This window comes from Drosophila tropicalis, unplaced genomic scaffold (genome assembly GCF_018151085.1).
Source record: "Drosophila tropicalis isolate 14030-0801.00 unplaced genomic scaffold, ASM1815108v1 contig_845, whole genome shotgun sequence".
Taxonomy (NCBI): Eukaryota; Metazoa; Arthropoda; class Insecta; order Diptera; family Drosophilidae; genus Drosophila; species Drosophila tropicalis.
In genome coordinates, this window is record NW_027173338.1 from 6,383,066 (window position 1) to 6,410,398 (window position 27,333).

At 36.0% G+C, this 27,333-nt stretch overlaps 7 protein-coding genes across 7 annotated transcripts; 2 read left to right on the forward strand and 5 right to left on the reverse strand.

The window, feature by feature from the left end:
- LOC137580605 (transmembrane protein 138) lies at window positions 1–1,435 on the reverse strand. The gene is made up of 3 exons (XM_068294703.1): window positions 1,197–1,435; window positions 869–1,122; window positions 1–808 (listed from the first exon to the last, which is right to left on the reverse strand). The coding sequence occupies exons 1-3, from the start codon at window positions 1,328–1,330 to the stop codon at window positions 699–701; spliced, it is 498 nt and encodes a 165-aa protein (XP_068150804.1). The 5' UTR covers window positions 1,331–1,435; the 3' UTR covers window positions 1–698.
- A 1,422-nt stretch (window positions 1,436–2,857) lies between these two features.
- On the forward strand, window positions 2,858–3,453 carry Vm26Ab (Vitelline membrane 26Ab). Its single transcript, XM_068294483.1, has one exon. It carries the CDS (start codon window positions 2,913–2,915, stop codon window positions 3,387–3,389), a length of 477 nt encoding a protein of 158 aa, XP_068150584.1. The 5' UTR covers window positions 2,858–2,912; the 3' UTR covers window positions 3,390–3,453.
- An 874-nt stretch (window positions 3,454–4,327) lies between these two features.
- On the reverse strand, window positions 4,328–4,952 carry Vm26Ac (Vitelline membrane 26Aac). The gene has a single exon (XM_068295092.1). It carries the CDS (start codon window positions 4,901–4,903, stop codon window positions 4,376–4,378), a length of 528 nt encoding a protein of 175 aa, XP_068151193.1. The 5' UTR covers window positions 4,904–4,952; the 3' UTR covers window positions 4,328–4,375.
- A 2,712-nt stretch (window positions 4,953–7,664) lies between these two features.
- On the reverse strand, window positions 7,665–8,305 carry Vm26Aa (Vitelline membrane 26Aa). The gene has a single exon (XM_068294499.1). The coding sequence runs from the start codon at window positions 8,227–8,229 to the stop codon at window positions 7,801–7,803; it is 429 nt and encodes a 142-aa protein (XP_068150600.1). The 5' UTR covers window positions 8,230–8,305; the 3' UTR covers window positions 7,665–7,800.
- An 8,478-nt stretch (window positions 8,306–16,783) lies between these two features.
- On the reverse strand, window positions 16,784–18,269 carry psd (palisade). Its single transcript, XM_068294845.1, has one exon. The coding sequence runs from the start codon at window positions 18,156–18,158 to the stop codon at window positions 16,854–16,856; it is 1,305 nt and encodes a 434-aa protein (XP_068150946.1). The 5' UTR covers window positions 18,159–18,269; the 3' UTR covers window positions 16,784–16,853.
- Window positions 18,270–21,256: 2,987 nt separating this feature from the next.
- Window positions 21,257–23,636, reverse strand: LOC137580729 (translation initiation factor IF-2). The gene is made up of 2 exons (XM_068294843.1): window positions 23,483–23,636; window positions 21,257–23,412 (listed from the first exon to the last, which is right to left on the reverse strand). The coding sequence occupies exon 2, from the start codon at window positions 23,356–23,358 to the stop codon at window positions 21,304–21,306; it is 2,055 nt and encodes a 684-aa protein (XP_068150944.1). The 5' UTR covers window positions 23,359–23,412; window positions 23,483–23,636; the 3' UTR covers window positions 21,257–21,303.
- Window positions 23,637–25,900: 2,264 nt separating this feature from the next.
- On the forward strand, window positions 25,901–27,333 carry Ucp4C (Uncoupling protein 4C). Its single transcript, XM_068295375.1, has one exon. The coding sequence runs from the start codon at window positions 25,975–25,977 to the stop codon at window positions 26,983–26,985; it is 1,011 nt and encodes a 336-aa protein (XP_068151476.1). The 5' UTR covers window positions 25,901–25,974; the 3' UTR covers window positions 26,986–27,333.

Genomic DNA, 27,333 nt, shown 5'->3' on the forward strand with positions numbered 1-27,333 from the left:
TTTTCCTCATCTATTTAAGTTTATTCACATTTCAATAGCAGTTTTCCATTCAATACTCTATCAACTACTACAAATTTTCCATCTACTAATTTAATTTTAAAATAATCTTTAAAATTTTGATTTTATTTCTCTGGCATTTGACAAAAATATGCTTAAATACATTTAATTCTATTTTATTTTGTTGTAAATTACTCCAACTCATGCTTTTTGTTTAGACAAGTAATTGTTGTTGATCTTTGTGAGAGAATTAATCCATTTAAGGTTGTTCTTCCTTTCTTGACTATAAGAGGTCAATATACAAGTTTTAGCATCTTATGAAATTTTGAAAGAAAAGAAGAGTTCGGTATCTTAAGAGCTATTTGATACACCAAATCGATACTCTAGATGACTCATTTATAAAAGGATGAGTTCTTCATAAATAGGTCCCAAATTGAAATAAATTTAAAGTTCTGATTCTGAATTTTTATATTGAAAGTATCCTAGTCTTTGTTTACTTTTTAGACGACAAACTTCTAATTCACTTTTTACATCAAGACATAAATGACGTCTTGATAGTAGTAAATTTTTTCATTCAAACATAAGTAAGATGTATTTACAGAAACACTTTTTAGTTATATACATTTTTTAAGCTTTCTAACTAAATATTGAATAATTTATAGTCCATGTCTAATCACTTTTCGGTTTCCAATGTTGTTGTTTCATTTATCGCCCAATTGTTCGGCTATCCAATCGAGATGTTCCTCCTTATATCGCGGATCGGCCATAGTTAAAAGCGTTGACTTGGAGCTATAGTAATAAAAAACCGATGCTAAAAACAAAAAGAAAGTGTTATTAACTAAACCATATATTTAATTTTATTTACTCTTACTTAAACGTTGAAGTACAGACAATGCATAGAGACCCAAAGGCCATTGTTGGCCGCCTTCCGAACGAGGTGTGCGATACTGATAGATAATCCAAAAGTGCTCCGAGGCACACAAAAGGAAATATAGTGTAAGACTGGCCAAGAAGAGTTTGCAATTACGCAAAATAATGTGGGAGGCCCCCACTTGATAGACACAAGTTGAATGTAGGGCCAAGGCGAAAAGCAAATATTCCATTATAATCAAACTATCCTGGGTTCTAGACACACACACACGCACAAACAATTTGAGTTACTAACTCTAATTAGCATATTTCCCTTGACTTATACTTACACGAAGAAGAAAATGGAAGTTTGTATTTTATTGCCTGCCAGCCAAGAGCCAAAAGCATTGAAAAACAAATCGGCAGCAAGCAGAGAGAATTGCAATACAAGAAGCCAAGAATAACGACGTTGAGTTAACTTCATGTTGATTGAAATTTTAACTTATTTCTATTAATTTGAATTTAATTTTCCAACTGTTTGTTTGTTATGCCCCAGTTGCCTGGTTAGAAAGGATTGTTATTCCTGCTGTTGTTGTGTTTGTGTCCTTCGTCCTTATGACGTCAAATACGCCTCCGCGAGCATGCGCTCTGTGAGTTGTCCAACAGAATCGAAAGAAAAGGTCAGCAAATGTCTGATTATCGATATATGTATAATTATTATGATAACTGAATACCCTAGATAAACCTTTAGAATTTAGACACTCTTAAAATTAGAAGAACCCTTAGCAAAAATAAACAATTTTATCAACTAAATTAAGTCAGACTAAATTAAGATGTTTAAATATTTGTTCTAATACCTTAAACTAGTTTTCCAACAGTTTTTAGTAAAGTTCTTTCTCAATTCTTTACAGAAGTTTTTGTTTTGACTTGTCAATTTTAAAACAATTTTTGAAATATGAAATATTTATGTATAAAAAAAAACTTTGAAATATAACACATAATTGTTTTTCATAAATAGTTTAAGGAAAATTTTGCTCGTATAAAAAAAGTAAAAAAATAAAGTCAAAGTTGATATTTTTAATATTAAATAACCTCACGTAAATGATTCGGTTTTATTTTATTGAGTGACTTTTTAAACTTTGTACGATAAATTGATAGCTGGATTGAGGTCCATTTTAAAGTTACCTGATGAGAAAAAGCTTTTTAAAGAATAAATTTGTTTTGTTATATAAGATTTACTTTTTTAAATCTATTTATTGCAACCAATTAATAATACATACAAAAATTATTAAAATTGGAAAATTTTAAGTCTTTCTGTACTCTGTTTAAGGAGTTTTGAGATCAATCAACTTATTTTCAAAGAATAAAAGAAAAAAGTATTCAAAGAAGAATATTTTATTGATATTACTTTGTATTAATCGAAATTCACTTTTGATATCCCAAGTAAAGTAAAATTGAACTCCATTCCAATATTTTTAACCTTTGCCACCATCTCAGATTGATCCTATATATCAAAAAACATATTCGACTCTCTCACATTTTATTCTCAATCATAGCGGGCTACTTCAAAAGGGTATGGCCTTAGAAGATGTGATTTCTTAATTTTGGCTTGTCTGCGAAATCTTAAATAATATTGTCGATTCAACTCCGAAAAGTAATTGCTGGGCAGAAAGAGATTCGACCGATTTTGATCCAATTCTGATGCCAATGTGGGTCGATCCAAGAACTGGAACAATAAGCCGGAAGACGATTCGGAGTCACTCGGATTTAAGGTCATCAGTAGAAAGAGTGTCACAAAAAACAATTCGTATTTGGCCATTTGAAATTTGTTTAAGTTAACCAACCGCCTCTCGAGCTCCCCTTAACACACAGAAAAGTTCCAACTGGACAGCAGTCTTTGGTTTTGTAAATTTAATTTGGTTTTCGATGGGATCAGCATTTATTTCGAATTTCATATGCCGTCTGCAGTTTTTCTTTCTCCGATTTCGGGTATAAAGTGGCTTACCGTCGGTCGGTTAACCATCAGTCACTCATCAGTTGTCACTAATCCAATACAATTCCCAATAATGGCTTTCAACATGGCTCATCTTCTCATTGTCGCCGCTATGGGTGCCGTCGTTGCCGGTGAGGCATTCCAATTGCAGCCCACCCAGGGAATCCTGATCCCAGCTCCATTGGCCGAGAACATTCGTGTGTCCAGGGCTGCTTATGGTGGCGGTTACTCGGCACCAGCTGCTGCTTCATCTTACTCTGCTCCAGCTGCTCCATCGTACTCGGCTCCTGCTGCTGCTCCCGCTTACTCCGCACCAGCTGCTCCCGCTTACTCGGCTCCTGCTGCTCCTGCTTACTCTGCTCCAGCTGCTCCATCCTACTCGGCACCCGCTTCGGTCCCAGCTCCACCATGCCCAAAGAACTACTTGTTCAGCTGCCAACCCTCATTGCAGCCTGTGCCATGCTCGGCTCCAGCTCCATCCTACGGATCCGCCGGTGCCTACTCCCAGTACGTGCCCCAATACGCTCCATTGGTCCGTGAATTGTTGTAAGACCGGAATGATCTGAAACTCTCTGAGACAACCTTCTGAAATAAACTGCAAATCTTTAAAAAAATTTATCTTTTGTGTTACATTTTTCAAATTTTTTCCTCCTTTCTCACAGCAATTGTTTTGTGAAGATGATATTGTTTTTTCATTTGTCGCTTTTGAACTTGGATCTAAAATGTTTCTTTCTAATTCCTTGAATATTGAGTTATATTTAACTAAAGTCGTTTAAGATGAAAAAGAACTTTGAAAAATAGTAAAGCGACCTTTATCTTTATCAAATCTTTGAGAAATCGTTATCGTTATTAGAATCTTTGCCTTAAAATGATCTTTCCCTTTTATATATTGAATGAGAATCTAAACCATCTAAAGCAGGATATGGAAACCAAAATTATTGAACACCTATTCTAGGGTTCTCAAAGAAAGTGCTAAGTACTTACCAAATAGTAGAAGAAATTAACTAATATATTGTTTCAAACAGATAAAATCTTTAAGTAATGTAATCAAAGATTGCATTTTATAACTATCAAAGATTCTTTCAAGTTGATTCCCTTTAAAACAGCTCATAAAATTGGAATTGGATGGACTATAACTACAATTTTTATTCTTTCAAGTTGATTTTATTATAAAATTAAGATTTAATGGATTATAACTTAAATTTTAATGAGATTTTGTAGTGTCATATATATGCCGACAAAACTCAAACTTAGAGATCAGAGTACACTTTTTGAATACACTATGACGCTTTCAGTCCCATACAGTAGTCGACTCCAAATCTGTTAGAGAACACTTTACTCTGGGGTCGGCCTGAGTACTCTTTCAAAAATGATATCTGACGTTTTCGAAAATTTGTTTTCAGGTCTTGAATAAGTTTCTGGAATAACTGAACTTGGTATCTTAAAAAAATTGCTTTTGATTCTTTAGAAATGAAATATTTATAGATGTTTTACTTTGTTTTTCAGTTTATTATATATTTTCAGTTCTTTGATCTCTTAATAACCACAGGGTGAACCTTTAGCACAAGGCACTGGTTTTATAACAGCCTGGCAGGAGAATACATAATTCTGAGGACAGGGAGGTGATGGGATTCCAGTGGGTTTAGCAGGAGGAGCACTGTAGCTGGGTTTCTCCTCAGGTTCCTGTTCGTAGCTGCGGGCAAAGCCAAAAGGACGACCAAAACCACCTCTGCCAAAGCCTGGACGTCCACCGAAACCAGGTCCACCAAATCCAGGTCCTCCTAAACCAGGACCACCAAATCCGGGGCCACCAAAACCAGGACCTCCAAAACCTGGACCGCCAAATCCGCCTGGACCATTTAAATTCTCATTGATAATCACCTCTTGTAGGATTTGTTGTTGGCGCGTTTGGCGTTTCAATTCAAAATCAGAACCTTCTAGCAGCAGGCGCACTGGTATAAGATGATAGGTGGGCATAAGATTTCCACCTCCGCAACCACCACCACACTGAGCCACTGAACTGCCCCAGCAGAAGAGAGAAAGTATAGTTAGATATTTCCACATGATTTTCAACAATCTTTAAACGTTCCAGAACTATGACTGAGCAAGCAACTGGCAATGGTCAGTTGGTTTTTATCATGGATGAGATTGTTTGGATGCCATTCGGAATCTAAAAAATGCAATGCGAAGCGGAAACTCAACGAAATGAAGTCAGAACAAAACAAAGATGCCATCAAGGTAACCCCCCATACAACCCACAATTGGGTTAGTTGGTCAGTGGATGGCATGGAAAAGCATGAAAATGGAACCGAAGTTGAAGTTCAAAGTGGAGAGACACATAATCCGCAAGTAAACCAAAACCAATCAGTCCACACATTCTTAACACATTCAATAACACGATTTGGGTGGTGTCGTTCGTGTTGTTGGTGGTGGCTTAGTGCAGGTTCAGAAACCCTCCACAGAAACACGCTTAAGCCCCCCAACCAAGGTCAGCGGAAATTAGCATTGTGTAGGCTATCCAATCAACCATTTGATTGGATCCAGTTAGTAGTATGTATCTGAGGGCGGGCGTATCGTATTACCCAACAATTTTTATGTTTATTTCCATTTCTGCACTTTCTGCTTTTTCCGCTTTAGTTGGCTTTTGTCGGATGCATTCGTAAGTGCCATTAATTGTGTTGCAATCAATTCTTAATAAAATAATAATTAAACAATATTATTCTCTCTCTGTCTCTCTCTCTCTCTTTCTTTGCCTTGCCAACGACCTAACGACCGATTTTTGGGTTCAAAAACCTCATAAATTGAAAAATATGCACAAATTTTTGAAATGAAAAAAAAAGGTCTAACTTGAAAAAATGAAAAACTGTTTACCAAAGTGGTTTACTTTAATTGTGCTGATTCCATAATTTAATTAATTTGTAGGTGTCGCGAAAAGATTATATCAATTTGCAAAGTTTGACAAAAATATTTTATATCATAATTGGGTTTTTAGTCAATCAAAGTAAAAAATAAAGCAAATTAATAAATTGTCCATCTTTGCAAAACTAATTGCTTTATACCAACAATAATAAGTGGGAATATTTATTTAAGTAGGTGCTTATAAAATAAAAAACAAAAATCTTCATTTTTTGCAGTTGCTATGCGAATTGAAATATATTTTCGAAAACTTTTAGTTGTTCATGATCAAAGTTTAACGAGAATGAATAATACTTTAACCAATTAAATTGTATACTTAGTTCAAAATACTGACTTTTAGTTTAATTATAACTACTTACTGAAAAGTCAGACTTAGTAAGATTAACTGAAAGTTAGACTTAATCTTAAGTTTTGATTTTTAGAAAATTTCAGAAATTCTTTAAGGATAGACAGATATGCATATCATTTAGTTTACATAATAGTATCCCTATCCTAAAACAAGGAATTTCCAGCATTAATTAAACGTTTCAATTTAAATAATCAAAGTCACAAATTTTAAAATGTGTATGTTCAAAAGAATATTAGTTTCGAGGCAAAGAACTATTTTACGAAAATAAGTCAAAAAAAGTCCATCTGTCCTTAACAGATTCGAAAAGTTAAGGGTTTTTGAGAACTTTCAGAAATTTTTTAGTATTTAGTAGTTCTACCTATTAGTCTTTGATTGTATTTTTAGTTTAATTTAATTCTTATTCTAATTTCTATAAATTTTTAAAAATTGTTTTAAAAACATTTTTCACACAGATTTTTTCCTTTTTTTTGGGCAAATTTTGCTCCAATTTTAAAAGTCTTTTATATATTTTAAATTAGCATCAAATACCTGAAAATAAAATACAAATTATTTTAAGAATTGTTTAAAAAGAATCATTATAGTACTGATATTTAAGACTTCAATTTATATTAAAAGATCGTTATCTCTTAAGAAAAATGTAAGATATAAACATGAAATCGGTCGACAAATTTCGAAATCCGTAGATTCGTAATGCTAGTGGTTTTTGAAAATTTTGAGAAATTTTTCAAAGAATGTTCCATCTTGATTCCAGAGGCTTGTCTCTTATAAATCAGGGCCTGATAATATTGCAAAGGTTTTTTCTCTAGTTCAAACAATAATAATTTCAAAACCTATATCAGATTATCAACTTTTTTGTGTATTCCTAGCCAAATTAATATACATAAGTAACCAAATATTGCCTTAAATGTGGTATATTTACTATTTATTTGCAGATTATATTAAAGCATTAAAAGGAAGAACAATGTAGAGATTAGTTGCCATTCGAAATGATCTAAAAGGGAATTGATAAGTCTGGTCTCCAGAACTTTTAACTTCAAGATCTTTAATCGAGCTTTTCGTTCTTTTAAGTTATGACAACTAAAATAGAATATATTACTTCAACTCATTTACTATATAGGAAGATATCTATTCAATTAATATTGATACTACTTTCTATATCATAACATACATGTAATACTCTATAACTGATAAGCAATAATATCCGAGTTAATATGGAAAAGAAGAGATATGAATATCCTCAAGTTAACGACTATGAAGCTTAAACTGTGTTATTTGAAGAATCAGGATAAAATTCCCAATAGATTTCTAGGTAAATGTAAAGTATATACTTAAAGATTGATATGATATCAATGATTGTCAAGATAAATAGACTGAAATATGTATAAACAATTGCCAAAGTTTTACTATCGATTGTTTGTCTTTAGGGGCACGATATGTCTATATAGTGCGATTTGTTTATTCGCACTGATTTCAAATGTTGTAAAAGCATTAGTCAATGTTTTTTTGGTTTGTTTGGTTATCTGTAACAAGCACAAAGTCAATAGTATAATAATAAAACAGTTTTTGGATTGTTTGTTTTGCTTTTTTAATTTGCAATAAATATTTTTTTTGTACATTTTCTGTCTAGCAAAGATTTTGGTTCTCAGCAATGGCATTCAAGGTCCGGGACAAATGATCGAATTGTTGGCTGGTCCTTTTAATATTGGTAGCCGAAGGTCTGGGGGACGTAGGCGGCGCTGTAGATCTGCTGCTGATGCTGAGGGACACCGTAGTTGGGGGCGATGTAGGAGGCCACTGGAGAGGAGTAGGCACCGGCGGGAGAGCCATAGCTGGGAGCTGGAGCGCTGCATGGCACTGGGGCCAAGTTAGGCTGGCAGCTGAACAGATAGTTCTTGGGGCATGGTGGAGCTGGGATGCTGGAGGCACCATAGCCGCCGGAGCTGCCGCCACCGTAAGCGGACTTGCGGAAGCGGGTCAGATCACCATAGCCCTCAGCTTCGGAATCCTGGCTGGCCACAGCTGCTCCAGTGTTGGAGGTGGTGATGGCAGCAGATCCTCCGTTGGTGGGTGTGGCCAAGGCGGTGGCGGCAAGAGCGATGATGGCAAAGCACACGAAGGATTTCATCTTGATAGATTTGGGTGTTTTGGTGTTTTGGAAGCTGATTGGAGCTGTTTGAAGTTACCAAAGGTGACTGATGCCATTCTCAGTCGAATGTCTAGTTTATATAGCTAATCGTTTTGCCTAGTTAGCACAAGTCGTTGTACCATTTCTTCTTCATTTTGCGCTCTCAGCCCAAAAACAAAAAAAGAAATGGCCAACAAATTGTTGACTTGGTTAAAAATTCATCGTCAGCTTTTTGGGGTCATCGTGAATCTAAAAGACGTTTAGGTTGACAAAAATCACAACTTCGGACGCCCCATTGGATGCCAAGTGGGTGGTACTTCAAAATGTCGCTGAGATTTTAGATAGTTATGTGCCCTGATTAAAACACACACAAAAAATGAAAAGAAAATGCCAATTGCACTCTTCAGAATTAGAGCATTCAACTCTGAAAATATTTTATAAAATAAAAACTGGTTGATTTTACACATATGTAAAATACATATATGGATATTATTTTGATAGGTTGTCCTTACGTAAACTTTAAAGGACATTCAATAGATTTAAGTTAGAAAACAAAAACTTATATGAAATTTCAACTTGCAGGCCAATTGAAGAGGTTTTGGGACTCCCACTTAGAAAGGACATTCCTTAATAAGTAAAAGGAATAAATCTCTTAGCGCTAAATTGTCCTGAATAAGTCCTGAAGGATATATATACATACATACTTATACATATATTGATCCTCTTTACATCAAATAATTCAGAGTTTTTTTTGCACCGTGTAGGATGTACATATGTATGTATTTTATCTATTTGTTATCCTTGGCAAGTGATCTCATAGAATATTTATAAATTTAAAGCAAATAAAAACAATTCATGCATGTTTCATACATTTCTTATTCTTACAATTAGACAAAACATTTGATTATATTTGGACTCCATATGGAAAAGAAACGAATTGAAAATCATTGCGATTGTAATGCAATTTATAGAAATTCAGCCATAATCTAATTTTATTAACCAACATATTTAAAAAATTTTGTTAATTTTAATGACAAATCAAAATTATTTTGGAATAAACCTATTAACCAGGTGTACATAAAAGCTTAACAATTAAAGATCTAAAATTTACATTCTATGATACATTTAAAGAGAAACAAAACTAAATATCAAAAGATTTGTATAAACTTTAAAAAATAATGCTAAAGTTTTAGGAGAAATATGATTTACTTCTGTTCATTCAAAGGATAAAACATTCTTAGCATAAGTAACTTTTTTTATTCTAGTTATGAACGATTAATTATAATTTTATTAAGTGTTTTAGACTGTAAAAAATAAGTCAACATTTGTCGCTTAAAATTTGGGAACTCTCACAACTTGATGTTGTATGTTTGTTTATACAAAATGAAGTAAGTAAGTCGTCTCACCGACTTCGCTATACCATGCACCAAGTGAAACTAATTTTTTCAATTTTGAAAACCAAAATTTTGTATGTTTGTATATTAAATTTCAAGCCTCCTTTCTTATGCTATCTCTTTCGCGTTTTTTTCTAAACTTTAGGTAGGCGTGGTAAAAACTTGAAATAAACTCGATCACTGTACATACTATTTGTTCATACGGACAAGGCTAGATCGGCTTGGCTGTTACTGCTGATCAAGAATATATATACAGTTAAATCCGGTTTTAACGACGCTCAAGGGACTGATAATTTTTGTCGTTATATCCAAAAGACGTATTAACCAGAAGCCCTTTGTATTGAGCCCAACCAATCACTCATCGAACTTTATTCGCTATAACTCGACGGACGGTATAAGTGGAGTCGTTATAACCGGATTCTACAGTACTTTATGGGTTCGGAAAAGCTTAACTCTGCCTCTGAATACATAAGAATGAACTGGCTCTTGATATATGTTCTTTTGGAGTTATCTTTCGTATGTTTTAACGTTGTCTTGGCTGATTGTAAAAGAAGCAAAAGGAAAAACCTTTAGTACCTTTACAATTTTACATTAATCACAAAAAAGTATCAAAAGATCTCATGTACATAAATACCAAATTGCAGAAATTAAAATTTAAAAATAAATATATAATTTTGCTTTTTTGGATAGCGCCCAATTTAGCCTTCGCAGACTTTGTGTAAAAAGAAATAAAAATTGATTATAGATATAGAAAAGTTATTTACGTTCAAACAAAATGTATTTTCCACACGACCAAAACTTGGGCTTCTTATAATGTGCATATCGCCCACGCCTTTCGCCTCTTTCATCCATTGCATCTCTAGAGATCCATCGACAAACAGAATTCTATGTAGATACATTTAAAATATAATCAAATGCCAACGACCCACATTTATGTCTATGTTATATATAAATTTGGAAACTGTAACAACACAAATGAAAATTTCCACCAGCAATTTTTCCCAGAACACAGAAAGCATACACACATCAAACAGACCCACACAGTGGCCAAAGTCTTGAGTGGCTGCTCTGACACCACTGGCAATGCTAGCTAGCTAGCACCACCATCAACCACACAGACTGACTGACTGACTCACCCAGACCCTTACTCACTCCACGAATTTGTGGTAAAGAAATCGAAATAGACATTTTGCTCAAAGTAAGAGATTGCTTCTTCACTTTGTCACTTGTCGACCTCAGTGCCCCGACCCAGGAATATGCCCAAAGGGAACGATATAACGAATTTTTAAGTACACTTCAACTTCTGTTGAAAGATTGAATTGGCAACAATCGGTTTTTTAATTGTTAATAGACATTCAAATTTCAATTTCATTACGAGCCTGAAAATCCTGAAGGCTTTCGCAATAAAATCTGCTTCATTTTGAAAAAAAAAATTGTTTTCCAATTATACATAAGTCAATCTGGAATTACTTTTTTCTCTATCCTACACCCAAAAGTAATGAGTTTTTGAACATAATCAGATCGAACGATTATTTGATAAATAGCAAGTAAAAAACAGGATGTTTTCAAAGTTAATTTAAATCAATTAACTAAATGTATACTATAGCTGGTAATCAGCTGACAGAGATACATTCCATGCGGATCGCAATAGTCGTTTTCCAGTGGGGATCAAAGGGTAGCCAAAAAAACTATAATAGGTTCCAAATTGCATTGTCCAACGATATAACTATCAAACTTAATAATCAGACACATCAAAGTATAAAGTTGATCAGTTATAAACTTCTTTCTTTCTTGCTGACTCAATTTGATTGACAGCTTATTTAACATTAAAGTTTATGTTCATTGTCTTTAGATTCGTTTGATATAGAAAATTGGACATGTTAATCCACAAATGGATGTAGACTAAATTGACCGCAGGGTCGAACCAACACCAATTAAAGTAGCCAAAATGTATGTAACAGGCAGAAGGAACCTTCTCCGACTCCATAAGGAATATATATTCTTGATCAGTCGTAACAGCCAAGTCGATCTAGCCTTGTCCGTATAAACACACATATCTCGGAGACTAAAAAAGTTAAAGCCACCAAAATTTGGTTTGTAGACTCGTGAATAAGTAAAGTAATCACTTTAATCAAGTTTATTTCAAATTTTTGCCTCACACGTTCCGCCACCGCAATTTAAACAAAAAATTTTTATTTCAAAGACAATCCTAGCTAGAGGCATCATATTTGGTATATTTGATTTTGCTTAGTAAAGGCGCGAAATTAAGCGAAACTATTTAAGTTTGAAAAAATGTTTCTAACATTCTTTAAGTTTTAGTTTTAAGTCGGTGGCGTTATTAGATTAAGAGCTAAGGGAGAGGAGAATGAAATGGACAATACTTGTCAAGAAAAAATTATCGGTTTTGACAATGTTTAACAGTTTTTTAATAGTAATAGTATCAAGATAAATCATCCAATACTCATACGAGTTGAGTTGGATAATATTAGACTAAAATATAAGTACATATACTTATGTGCACGATCCAGAACGTTATTGTCTTAAAGATGGAAAATAGAGATAATCAAAATATATTAACTTTGTTAATTTATCACGGCTTTGACTTTAATATGCAACTAGAAATGCTCTGAGTATAACTTAGAGACAAGTTTTTATTTAGGTAATGCGGCACAATTCGTCTTTACCAGGGAGTCCAGAGCTTTAACTAACTCGTACACCTGATTGTTCAGCATTTTTCAATTGGAACCCTCTGAAGACTTTTAGTCTAGATCGGTTCCTTCCGGTGGTATGGCAGTTGGCACCTCTGACCCAATTGAGTTTATTTACTCAAGCTAATAAATCTATACTTCGCTGACCTATTAAAAGACTTTGAACTACCATCTATTACTCATTATGTACTTTGATTAGTTTGAATCCAATGAAATTGTTATTATCTTTATTTAGTGTAAACTTGTTTCCTATCTTAAGTAGCTTCTGTGATTCGATTTCGACGCTCGATCTATGGTACAGTAACAAAATCTTTAAGATTTGTCAGTCAAGTCACAAAAATTTCCATTCACATATTTATAATTTATGTTTTTTTTTGGGAATTTTGCTCCAGACCAAACCATGAAATTGTCGACCTAAGCAAGAAATTTCTATCGCTTGCATTTCTTTCAATATTTAATTTTTCAGTCTATAGATAGATCAATTTTCAAAAGTCATTGCCGCCAATGGCCAATGGTGACATTGGCGTTATTTTTAGGGGATCCCGTTTTCGGTTGCAAGTGCCCCAACTCAGAGAAAGAGAGCTCAACATGGACTGAGATAAATAGGGAGACAAGAGCAGATGTTTCATTTCTGATGGTGGCGTTGTTTTTGTTTATGTTCTGTTAAATTTTTTATGATCCGCAGTTTTCTTGTTCACTCAATTGAGCCCAACAGCTTCTTTAAATGACTGGAAGGAGGCGCCTGTTGTCTTCTGGGTAAATCTGTGTGGGGTAGTTTTTGAAGCGCAACCAACACGATCTGCTATCTGAAGAGGATTGAATGTGAAGAATTCAGTAGATATTCTTCCTCTGATATTCTTGACCAAACTAACCATAAAGATTGCTTCATTTCCCAGAGATCACACAAGACTAACCGCTAATTTATTAACCATATTTCTTACGCTCACTCAACAAGCAATTAGAGATTATGTAAACTAGCCACACGTCACGCTTCCTATGCAGAGCAGACCCCGATCATCACCATCAAGAAGAGATGGTAATGGAGTGGATTCAAGTGCGTGCCACATGCAAAGTATAGCAAACAAAAAGCAAAACTCACACATTAACAATGTAAAAAACTAAAGGCTGTACCCAGACAAAAGACTGCAACAGGCAAACGCCACTTCCACTTTCACTTGGTCATGGTCATGGTCATGGACTACTATCTCATTATGCGATATATCGCCACCCTGTCTTGGTGCCTGCCTGCCTAGCTGATTGTTACCCGCATAGGAAATGTCTGTGTTTATCTTGAGCAATTTGTTATGGGATTTTGAATTTGAAAATGAAAACAGAAATTGAGACTAAAACGCCGACCAACTGACTGACTGACTTTGCCCAGCTCAAATTCTTAACGACGACTCGTCGTCATATGGGATCGCAAAAGAAATAAAACGCATGACAGGAAGAGGTTAAGGGGAGGCAAGCGATAACTGCATATGTGAGTCCAATAATGGATCATGAACAAAATACTTATGTATTACATATATATATACATATGTATATGTACATTTATTTACACATGTTGATAAGTCTCTCAACGGAAATCGCCTTGGTCGCATTCTGTTGCACACAACTGTACGAATCACTAGGATAAGGAAAAGAAAGAAAAGATTACTGACTGATAATCCACATGGCGTTAGTTTCTTCAGGAGAATGGGCTGGAATTTCAACCAAATGGCAACTGCTGTTGCAATAATACAAACGACCAACTGTGAAAATAAATATTAGTTGCCATTTCAGTTCGAAATAAAACTATTTTTAAGGCACTGATCAAATTTTCAAACACATTTACAAAATATTTCCAATGTAGTTCTATTAGAAAACTTCTAAATGTGTGACAATTTGAAATTAACTCAAAGAACTCTAAGTACCCCTCCAGCAGATATTTCCATTACTTCAACAATTGTTATTCATTTTTATTTATTTATTTAAGTATTTTTTTTTTTTAAACGTTATATTTTACAGATTTAAATATTTCCAAGAAAAATAGTTTTATAATGTTTTAGAAAAAGAATTTCTGGTAATTGATTGATTCACCACCTATTTAAGCTCCAAATCTGATAAATGAAGAAAAGTTGGTTTTGTTGTAGGACGTCATAAGTACCCTTTAATGTTTTCCATTATTATTTAACACATTTAACTTAACTTTGAACACTTAAATTAACAAATTAAAATTAATTAAGTTCGGGGTCGCTGATTTCGAATCCTTTCTCGGGTTTTCTGGGATGACTCTTGTTTCTAAGATATTTCAGAAAACAAAAAACTAAAATTTTAGAATTACCTCACTTCACATCGAAATTTCTTCTTTTTCCCCTAATCAGATTATCTCAAAAATTTCTTCTTTTTATGCTACAGATTTTAGATTGTCACTTAACAAATTTGACAGAGCTGAAATAAACCTGCGATGTGTCAGAAACACTTCTTCGGTTATTTTTGTTGTTTTTCACTGAACCAAATTACTTAAAATATGAAAGAGCAGTCCTCGGTAGATGAATTGTCTAAATGGCCCAGTCATTTAGGCAACTGAACAACGATGATCCAGGCTCGAATCCCAGGATAGGGTATGGATGTAGATTTCGTGTAAGCCGAAGGCCTTAGTTGTCAGTGCTTGATTAGGTTGATAGCTCACAGCTATATCCCATACTTATAAGAATAAAATATGAAAAAAGCTTGGTAAACCTTACTCTATCCCTTTCAATTTCGCTATACTTACCCTTTCCCATCATTTGTTCTATTTATCCGATCTTATTAATATTTTGGGAAATTACGTTTTACGTGCAAAAATATCTACATATCTAGTCAATTTGGTAGACACTCCACACCTTCACCTAATGAGATAGTGGTTCGATCCTGATAATTTTCATCTTACCCAGGCCTGAACACCAAGTTTATTTCAATACCTTTACTTGAGTAAAACGTATACGCACCGACGGACGAATGGACAGGCGGACATAGCTGTATCGAATTAGCTTCTCATGCTGATCATACTTTATGGGGTCAGAAACGTCTCGTTCTCTGCGTTACAAACATCTCTTTAATTTTTTAATACCCTTTGCAAGGGTATGAAAAGTACAATAGCTGTTGTCCTGTGTAATAATTTTTCCTTAAAAATATGCTCAAGGGCTTCTGAAAGGGCTTTCTAAGTTCCATAAATTAACAAATTATATAGTGAAACCGAAAAGTTTGTTTGAAACCAAAAGGACTCAAACATTGTGAAAATCGATGATAGTCTTTTTAAGCTTTTGGGATGATATTTCCCATAGGGCGTATTGTTTTTAACACCAATTTTTGTTACTTGTAAAATATCAATGGAAGCACCCAAATATAATATTTAGGCTCTAATATCGACTTAAGATTTCTACAAGATATTGTCATTATAATTTAATAATAAGACGAAAACATTAAACTCTTTGAATTTGAACAAAGAAAAGTCAAACTTCATTGGATTATAACTATTATTTTTATAAAGACCGAATTATGTACAGTATAATCAGGTAATAACGTCCGTCCGGTTATAGCGTCTAAAGTTCGATGGGTGATTGGTTGGTCCCAATACAAACTTACATATATGAAAGGGTCTCCGGTTAATATGTCTTCCGGACGACGAAAATCGTCGGTCTCTTGAGCGCCGTTGTAGCCGGATTCTACTGTAGGTATCTCTGAAAATTTTCCATTATTTCTATTTGATAAAGTCTATCAAAATGATGCTTCATAAGAATTAAGCAATAAAAAACAATTTTATAGTTGTTGAGTCAGTAATAATAATCTGCAAAAAAAAAAACAATATTTGGCTATTCGAAGTTATTCATGTTCAAAAGAACTCATTTATGTAGGTCCAAAAATATTTTGTTAGCTCTGCAAATTTCGTTGAATTTAATACGAAAATATTTAACCAATCGAAAAAAACAGGGAATTAAGCAGAGATTGAATTATTATTTATTAAAATTAGCTCTTAATCTCAAAGCTCTTAGGACTTTAACAATTAAATGATTCTCATTAGACTAACCACAGCAAATATCTTAACAAAGGTAACATTCCGATTCCATTGAAATCTGAATGTAATCGGAAATTATATTGTTCAAAAATTATTTCTCGATAATTTGTATATACATATAATAAAGCTCAAAGACCATGAGTAAGCCCTTAATGTCTCATTTCGGTGAACTATCTCCTAATCCTTCCAGCTGGGTTCAACTACCAAATTTCAAAGTAGGAAAGGAAGGTTAACTAATATCATAAGATCGATGGAATCTATGCAGGTTTCCACTTACCAAAGGTGAGCGATTTGGTCTATTAAGTCTATCTAGAGTCAAGCGAAACCAAAGACAAATGCTGAAAGAAAAGTTTATCCACTGAAAGTAAATAAATTCCATTGTAATCCCCCCTTGGAACCCATTTAAAAGTCAAGCATCAGTAGATAGTTTTTATTTACAGTATATCGGAAGATTCTTAACCCAATGTGACCATAAGATATCAATCACTATAATCTATTCTGATCGGCCAGGCTCAGGCGGTAATGGTATTCCTCGAAGAGTTCGGGTGCCACTCGGTAAGGCTGGTCAATTAGGGATAAACGGATGGGTGTCTGGCACGAAGGCGTGGCATAGCTGGGTGTGGTTGGAGGAGGCGGCGGAACGGGAGCAGCGTAAGAAGGAGCTGGTTGTGGGGCCTGATAAGCAGGTAATGCAGGCTTTTGATAGTTGCACACAGGGACACCCAAGACAGATAAATAACCACCACAAGTGGGTGCAGGTGGAGCAGGAGCCGGTGGAGCATAAGCAGGCGGCGGTGCCTCATAAACAGGAGATGGAGATGGTGGTGCTGGCTGATAGTTTTGTTCTTGCACATTCACTTTGCTTGGGGATGGAGCCGATAGATATATTATGGGTTGATAGACAATTTGTGGTGGTTGAGGTGAGCCACCATAAGATTTGGCGGGTTGAGCGTAATCATCCCCTTTGCCATAGCTCTCGGAAGCAGGTGGAGCAGGTGCATCATAGACAGGAGCAGGCTCTTCGTAAGCGGCTGGAGGTGGTGCAGGTGCATTGTAAGTAGATTCCTTTGGCTTATACTCGGCAGCGGGTGGTGGTGCAACATAGCTATCCGAAGCGGGTGGGGGTGGCGCCACATAGCTATCCGAAGGTGGTGGAGCCACATAACTATCCTTTGCCGGAGCTGGTGCTACATAGCTATCCTGAGCTGGCGGTGGAGCCACATAACCAGCATCCCCATCTTCTGGACCATCATAAGCGGGATTAGGTGTGTCATAATTAGCTGGCGCCACAGCTGGCGGTGGTTGTGGTGGTCCTCCATAGCCTCCATCGCCTCCATAACCAGGCTGTTGTTGTGCTCCGCAGTTTCCATTGCATTGGCCGGAACAAGTATTACCAAAAAGATCGGGTAATTTCTTAAACAATTTGATTTGTTTAAATGGATCTATATTCTGCAATCGATTGCAATTGCTATTAAATGGTGGTGCCAATACTGGGAGTGGGGCAGCAGGAGGAGGTGGATACAGGTTGTTGTTGTTATTATTGTTGTTGTTGTTGCAGCAATTGTTCTGAGGAAACAAATCATCCCACCACTTCCAGAGAGAACGATTCGTACGCCTCAGCTCATCATTAGGACCCACAGATCGTCCGGCATCCGCCATTAGGTAATACATAGGTTGTCCCGGCGTCAGGGCAATGCTATTCGACATGCCCACCTCTTGTATGCCGCCAGCCAAGGCGAGAAGCCCCATCAGACAGAGGACCGTAGAGCCCAACCAATAATTGTTGTACATCTCTGGCGTCTTTCTTTGTAACTTTAACCTCACGACGCGAATTGTCAATTGCAACTATTCGAGCAAATGGCTCCGATTGCAAGAAACCACAAAACCACTGCACCACCAACTGTTCAAAGACCAAAAAGTAAATTGACAAAAACGAAAACGAACAATAAAAAATGAAAAGGAAACTAAAAGGTCAGCTAAAAAATATATTTTTATAGGTTTCTGATCGGGTATTCGTGAATTGGTAAGTAGATTGAAAATTTAATTTTATAAAAGTAAAAAAAATAAGCCATTCAACAATAACAAAAGGCTTAAGAAACTTTATTTAAATTTACTTTATTTAAATCTTACTTTATACTTAAAGTAAGACTTGAAACTTAATTTAAGTTCCTATAGCCTTACATCTTCAGCCTTAGGCTAAGCTCTAGCGTATATATTTTGGCCCAATTAGAAACATTTCCAAATTTTTAACTAAAAATTTTGAAACTTTTAATTTTCGAAACGAGTTGATAGTTAGGACGAATTGTGTTTAAAACTATTAAAAAGGATAACAGATTTTTAGACTTTTATGTTTGAGAATCTCCCAAGTGAGTACCATAGAATTCTTACTGAAAAGTACCTAAAAATTAAAAAAAAAGATGAAGAATAAATCACTATCAACCATTTTCTATGATAAAATAATCATTTTACGCTTTGTAATTCACAACTAGTTTTAGCCCTGTTGAAATGGCCCACGATTGTTGGAGAAACAGAATAACTTTTAATTTCATACCTTTATATCTTGTTAGCCAATAAACCTTCTTAAGATTGCTTGATTAATTGTTTATTAAAATAGTTTAAGTTAAAGAGAAACTGTCATCAAATTAATGAGATACTCCGAAAATATTCATATTAAATTTCAGAAAGCTATTGCTAATCTGATCAGCTCTTATATACATATAATAACTATTTTGTTAACTTAAAAAGGACACTCAAAATGTTTCCATATATTCTCCTAAATACTAAATTTCACTTTATAGCTTTATGAATCATAAAATCTTACATCTTTATATTATTCTTAGATCATCTTTAGTTGTTCCTATCTTAGAATTTAAAATTAAACTGTTAATCAGAATTATTCACAAAAATTATTTAAATTATTCTTAATTCTTAAATGTATTTAAAATTCATTATCTTATTTTAGAGACGCCTCTTAAAATTACTTTAATACATTTAAAGATAGAGTATTCGAATTGGTAACTTTTTTAAGGTAATTTTATCTTTTCCATAATGTGTTAATAAAGAAAATTTGTTTATATAGACATAGATAGCTATATTTTCGTCTTAAATTACGCAAGTTACAAAAGTCTAACCCAATTTTAATTGAAACCTTTCCAAATTAAATTGAAAAAGACAACAGCTGTCGGTGTGTTCCCATTCTAAACGAATGCTTAGTCAACGTCCAGTTGAACTAGCTCCCGGATAAGCTCATCGCACAACGCTAAAAATATATACATATACTACAAATTTGTATATATGTATGTATACCCATGTATAATCGGTACATTGACTTTAATTTTACTTGATGTTTACTCACTTGGATTTTCATATTTCTTTTTATGTTATTTTTGTTGTATTATTGTTTATTTAAATATTTCTTACGTGCTCAACATTGCTAATCGTTGGCCAAAGTATTGCAGGTAGTGGTTCCTGTTTGATCTGCGAAGCGTAGCTAAGGCCAATAAAGACGTGAGCCAGACAGCTCAGACCCAAACCCAGACCCAATCCCAATAGCCAGGTGTATGCCAGTGGAAAGCGAAATGCGCAAACGCAAACGGAAGTTAGTACATAGGATGGAAGAAGAAGGAGAGGAAACTAAAAATACTCATAATAAATGTACCCATACACACACATACATTCATATACATATATTCATATGAAATACTTCCTTAAGTGGCCAATGGCTTATTCATCAGTAAATTGATTGAACCTGGTCTTAAACTTGTTCAGTTTATAAAGTGTTTCTGCTAAAATCTCAACTAGCAGGTGACAAAAATGCGGCTCTTCTTTTGATAGTTATATCGCATTTGTAATCAGCTGTTTAAAATGCATCTTAGTGCTTACGTACGAGTCCATTAAGTCTTTATTATTAATTAGCATTTTATATTAATGCAATTTTATTTCAAGGATAGCCGTGGTTAAGTTAGTAAGGCAACTTCATTAGTTTATAGGTCAAATAGGTCAAGGATAGATCAAGAGTCCAAAATTACAAGAGCTATTGACACATTGACTTTAATTGAAATAGACGCAAAGGAGTCGAGCATCTAAACAGTGCAGGATGAAATTTCTTAGGACCTGTATCATCCCGTGTCCAATACAATTCATAGATCCTAGGTAAAGCTTTTAAATTGCTAACCTTTATACTATTCTTATTTCGTCTACTTGCTATCAGTATACGATGAATCCAATATATGAGATTTCACATTTGCATTAAAATCCAAACAAAGAACTTCAGATAAAGGGAACAGAATCAAATATTATGTTTCAGGTAGGTCATTCACTATATAAAGTTCTCTCTGTCAAAAATATTAAATATATCTACATATACTCAATATTTGGAATCTAATTCATCTATATATATCTATGTATACACATTCACACCTGATTTCCCGCTTTTCTGTAGCAAATTATGAAAATATCGAAAATAAGTTCCATTATTACGAAAATACTACCTTCTAAAAGATACATAATTATAAATAGTTATGGTAGATACATTTTTGACATGAAGAATATACTATATGAGATCATATAAGTCATGATCCAAACTTGATAGTTCTTTAAAATTTCTAACTAATCTGCGTATTATTTTTTTCAATTAAATTAACGGACTCCACGCAAATGTTCCGATTTATGAATTAGATTAGCTTACCATGAGAATAAATGGGCCTACAGGGGATATAATAAACGGAAAGGTTCTCTCCAAGTCCAAACTTTTTTATGAGGTCTTTGGTTTGGGTGACGTTCCATCAAATTAAAAGTAAGTGCACGTAATTCCCCTTCTCTTTTGGACTATTTTAAGGACTTTTACAGGATGTGTCATTCCAGTCCACTTGAAATTGAGACTGGAGATATATAAGTCTAATTGTTTTTATTTGTATTATTATGGAATCGGATATAGCTACAACTGTTGCAGATATTTGCGTTTCTGTGAACTATTGCTAAGGCTGCTGGAACGGTTGGAATTGTTGTGTCGCTTCCGTTTATCGCTTTTGAGTTTATCCGTGGCCTTGTCGACATATTGCTGGGCAGTGAGTTCCGAGGTCTCCAGGGATTTAGCCACACTAGCCTCGCCACTGGCCTCGGTGGTGGGAGCTACCATTGAGTCATCGTCCACGACTTCTTCTTCGTCCTCATCCTCCAATTCATCGCTATCGAGCGCTGCTCCCACCTTGACATTTGGTTGCTCTGAGCTGGGTGTCGTCATGGTGGTGCTACTGGTGGATTGCCAAGTTGTGGATGCCGTAGAAGAATCCGCCGATGGAGCAACTGTGCTTAATGATTCTCCAGTTCTTCCGAAGCCAAACATACGATGAAGAGGATTTATAGTAGGTTGAGGTGTGGTAGGAACTGGAGCTCCCAGTATTCGATTGAAGGGATTGAAGGGATTTAGATTTCCCAAGGCTCCAAATGGATTCAATACTGGACCAAGGCCAAAGGGTCCGCCAACCTGAGGATTGGGCATAGGATATGAAGCTCCAACTTGGCTATTCATTGAAAAACCCGATTGCACCATCTGAGGAGACATTCCGAACTGATTGGCCATGCCAAATGGATTGCCCACTTGCGGCGACATGCCATAACCAAGAGACTCTTGAAGTGGACCCGTCGAGGTCAGTGCCTGATTGGGCATGGCCAGATAATGGGTGGGTTGTTGTTGGCCAAAGCAAGGCATGGCTATGATGACCGGTTGGAAACTGGGGCACGTCTCTGATGCTGCCGTTGGACACTGCCGTGGGGGAGATGGTGCTGAATTGCAACCATTGTAGGAATCTGTCCTGGGATAAGCGGGCGGTGGTGGTGGCATTGTCGGTGGTCCTCCATATCCAGAGAAGGGCCCATAATAGCTAGGTGGAGCTGGCTGTCCCAGTAAAGCATCAAATAGGGTAGGTCCTGACAGAGCGAGCATATCTTCTTGCTTTGCATTCTCCACTTGTGGAGGAGCACCCACTTGGGGAGGTGGTGGTGGTGCTGGTGCGGTTGGTTGTAAACTACCATAAAATGCTCTCATCACCGGATCATCATGATAATCAGGCACCGCAGGCGAGCCAAGAATCTGCTGGAACTGGGCTTGAGGTTGTGGCGACCATATCATGGGCTGCTGTTGCTGATGCTGCTGCACTGCACCCACTAGGGGCTGTGGCTCATTCTGAGCCAATCGATACTGTTGATTAAGCTCGTCCCTTTGGAAGCCCACATTCGGTAGGGCTAAGACATCTTCATCAAGTCCAGGGCGATAACGACTGCCTAGAGCATAAGAGGGTTCGTACGAGGGTCTCGATGGTGGCTTTGATGGCGTGATTTTCTTAGCTCCCGACGGTTTCTTAATTGCTGCAGGAATATATGCAATGGGCGTGGCCGCTGGGCCTGAGCCTGCTGCAATTCCACCTGCAACTGCTGATGGGCCTCCTTGATTTGGGTAAGGAACTGCTGGCATGCCATACGATTGCGTAGGAGCAGCAGGCGCAGCGGGAGGAGCATATTGCTCGCCACTTGGAATTGGTCCATGCTGGCCCTGGTTGGAATTGCTTTGGGGCTGGCCCTGATAGATCGTCGTTGTCTGTGTAATTTTGCTGGGTTCCTCATGGACGGGCTGAACTGGTATAAACCCACCGGCAAAGGCGGGAAATGACGGAAAGGTAGCTATAGGTGCTACAGGTTGATAGACTGGCTGAACATTCGGTGGCTGTGGCAACTGTGGTTGCTGTTCCTGTTGTCCACCACCAGCACCACCCCCTCCACCACCGCCTCCGCCTCTGAAGTCGGCTCCCTTGCACATATAATAGGGCTCCTCCTGTGGACCACTTGGTTTAATCTCCACACAAATAGTGGTCAAAGTTCGTTTGCTGCGATGTAAGGAATCCACCTCCTGATGCTGCACCTCATTCGCACCACCACCAATTGTGGCCAAATAGAGGCAAAGCATAAGCTTCAAATGTTGTCTATAGTCTGCCATTTGCTTCCGTTGCTAACTGACTTCCGTTTCTGTTTGAAGCTTGTCTTTTATACTCTGGAATCAAAGAAACTATCATCATTAGAAGACACTTTGGCACTCTATCCAAAATGCACCCACAACTTGCCTCAACGAATTCTCTGTAATCTGTTGCAATCAATTCACTTGGATTCACTATTGGGAATAGGTTTTGGTTTATTTCTTTTCGACCTGGCTAGTGATTCGTGCACTGGTAATTGGAGTTTCTTTCGCTTGAAAATCAAATCACTGAATAAAAACCTAAAAGCCATGACAATATTACAACGGACCTGTTCGATTTCGGGTATTTAAGGCGCTTCTACTCTTTCTCAATGAAGGTAAAGTAAAATTGTCAAGAAGTTTGTTAATCTGTTAAGCTTAATTATCAAATTGGATATTGAAAATCTACAGAAATATTATGGAAAACTGAAAAAGGAAGCTGAAAAGAAAAACTGTTCCCACTTAAATATTATTGAATATTTTTTCTACTTAAAGATACGAAAATTTCTAATAAAATATTTATACTTTTTTTGTGGCCTTACCATTAGGTTTTAAAAAGTTGAGTTCAGAAGAAGAAAGAGCTGAAAAGGGAAACTGATTTCTAGAAAAATTAAAATGAGATAAAGAAGAGTATCTAAGATTAGCTCATTTCCACAACATTAAGCCAATATTCTCTCTTGCCTTTATATCCATATAACTTATAATATATTCATTATTTAGCTGATCATTGCAGAACTTTTTTCGATTTCGCGTGTCGAGCAGTTCAACAAACTCCTCAAATTGCCGCCACGATCGTCATCTGATTTTGGCCATTCAGCAAAAGGTTTTTTGGGCAAACAGTGGAAAAGTATTCCATATGGTTTATATTTACAGTAATAATTACCAGTTTATAGGTGTTAGCGAATGGTCAAACATTAGTCAAAAAAGCGAATCGTGTCAGTTGGTCAGAAGGTGTTAGATTGCTACATTTTTCTTCGCTATAACTGACCTGACCCATTTCAGGGAGGGGGAGACAAAAAGAGACCAAAAGAACCATTCCGTCACTATCTTATGTAAATCGTCGTCGTCATGTGCGTTAAGAATTTCAAATTAGCCAGTTCGCTTCACTTTCATTAAACAAAAGTGCTAAAGACCCCGCTCTCTATGTGGAGGAGGAAGGAATAGGAAGTGTGGGTTGGTAGTGAAAACTAAATGACTGACAGAGCCACTTACTCATTTACAAGCGGCATAGACAAAGTGGCTGGAATTACCGTAAGAATGCCGCGCCCAGTTTCCTTTTCCCCTTCTCCACCGCTCTTTTGGTTGAGGGTAGATCGACCATTGCCACCGCTTGGCAGCTGAACATATGTTGGCGCACTGTTTCCATCATCATCATCATCGTCATGGTCGTCATCATATATTAATAATCAGGTTAAGCGCCTCATGGGGTAGAAATTGGGTGCGGTTGGTTTTAGCCTTGTAGCACGCAATGTAGTGTTTCCTCTGCTTATTTTTGTTTGTTTTTTTTTTTTCGCGGAATCCACCTTATCAGTTTGAGTTTTTCTAGACATTTTATAGATATGAACCAGTTGGCCAGCTCGCTGTTTGTTGAATCATAGAACATTTAAATTTAGCTTATTTTAGGAACAAAACGGAAGTATGAGATCTTGATTCTAATACGGGAAATTAAGTTGTTCGGTGACTCAAACAACTCAAATAAAACGCATTTTAAAGAGTTAATCTTCAGTATAGAGCCTGCCAAATCATTTTCTCATATATTAATTCCTTAAAGGAATAAGTCAAGCAAATTTCTTAGCCATCTCTTCCAAAAAAAACATATAAAAGATCTTCCGAAAAGGATTCAAGGAGATTAAGAAAAAATTATGCCCAAGACTAACCCCATCTTTTCCAAATCCTGTCCAGTATGGAAACCAGTATAAAAGAACTCCAAAAAAGAATATAAGGACATTAAGATTGGTCTGCAAATCCTTGTTGATGTACCCCAGAATGTCCATCTTACTTCCAAGGTTAAAAACTTTTACTTTAAGGATAAGTCAAGTATCAAACTCACTGGCCCAGGCTTAACCCAGAGATCCAAACTAAATTTGTTAATACAAAAAACTGGAAATATGTATGTAGATCTTGACGATTGTCAAGTTTAAAGTAAAGGAGAATAGAACTCTATTAGGATAAGGATAATATTAAGATCCTTCTCATTAGATCTCATAGGATGTGATGAAGATCGTCTGCTTATCTTATAATTTAAAGACGGATTTCAAATCTTAGAAAATTTTGTCTTTCTTTTTGCCATTTATATGAATTTTCCTTTATTGATATGTGATACAAATCGAGTCTTGGGATCAGCTTTAATTTTATGGATCAAGGTGAATGAAATGTGTCTTCGAGAGTTGATTTAATCCTGTTCAGGGTGTCCATTCATTTGGATTGTTATTTAGATTAGATTTGCCAAATTGATTAGATTTGGATCTCGGTTGGCTGTTGTGTTATTATTTGTATACAAATAAAACTAATAAATATTAAGAGTTTATACAGATTATATTTCCCTTTTTGTATTTTATTTTTGAAAATGTTTAGCAATTTGTAAAATTTAAAGTGGACATTATGTCAGAGAACGACGATGATGCGGTCTATTGGAACCTAAAACCAATTCTGCCCTACCAATCGATGACAAAGTTTAAGGTGATTCAACAAATAACACCAAAAAGATACTGCCAATTGTATATGAATACATTTTTGGGAGCACATTTAGCCGAGTCCTTTGTATATCCGTTAGATGTGGCCAAAACTCGAATGCATTTGGGGGGTGAGATAGCCCACAAGTCGAGTGCCAAAGTTGCTAAAATGTATCGACAAATTTCCAATATTATACATAAAGAGAGATTCCAGAATCTCTATGCTGGTTTCTCAGCCATGGCTATACGAAGTTTCCTCTTCAATAGCATACGCGTTGTCCTTTACGATGTCTTTCGCACACAACTGATCTATGTGGACGAGAAAACCAATCAGGAAGTCTTAACTATACCATCGGCATTAGCTTCCGGCTTTGCAGCCGGTTGCATAGCTCAGGTGATTGCCAATCCATTTGACATAGTCAAAGTTCGCATGCAAATGGATGGAGTGTGTGTTCGGATGGGGCTTAAGCCACGGGTTCAAGGTGTGTCACAGGCTTTTAGGTACATTTACGAGAACGGCGGCTTGCCCCATTTGTGGCGTGGTGTGGGTCCCAGTTGTCTTCGGGCCTGCCTTATGACTGCCGGTGATGTGGGCTCCTATGATCTTAGTAAACGCAATTTCAAATATTATCTTGATCTCGAAGAGGGTTTCCCATTGCGTTTCCTATCGTCCATGTGTGCCGGATTCGTGGCAAGTGTTTTAAGTAATCCAGCCGATGTGATCAAGTCACGTATTATGAATCAAGTGACAGATGAAAAGGGACAAGGACTTCTGTATAAAAATTCCCTTGATTGTGCCTTGAAACTAATCAATCAGGAAGGTGTTCTGTCATTGTATAAGGGTCTATTTCCATGTTGGTTACGACTGGGACCATGGTCGGTTTTATTTTGGGTGTTCTTAGAAAAATTACGCGAATGGGAGGGTCAAGCCGGTTTCTAAACATTATCTGTGATTTGTGGCAAGTATTAAGAGAAATTCTACTAATTTTCTCATGCCATTTAATTAATAACTTCGTTTGGGGCAAAATCAAGCAAAAATCATTCTAATGGATAGTTTTCAAAATATTTTACGGCTTCGTAACTTAATACCAATAACTAATCTAAGAATTAACTCTTAAATTCATATGACTTTGACAACAAATAACGAGGAAATCGCCATAAAGCATAGACATTGATACTGGAAAACTTTAAAAGCCATATTTGCAATATTTTGAATATGACATTCAATTGGAGGACTTGGAGAACTGATTTTGAAATAAAAGCATACAAATTTTGATGAGAGAAGAAA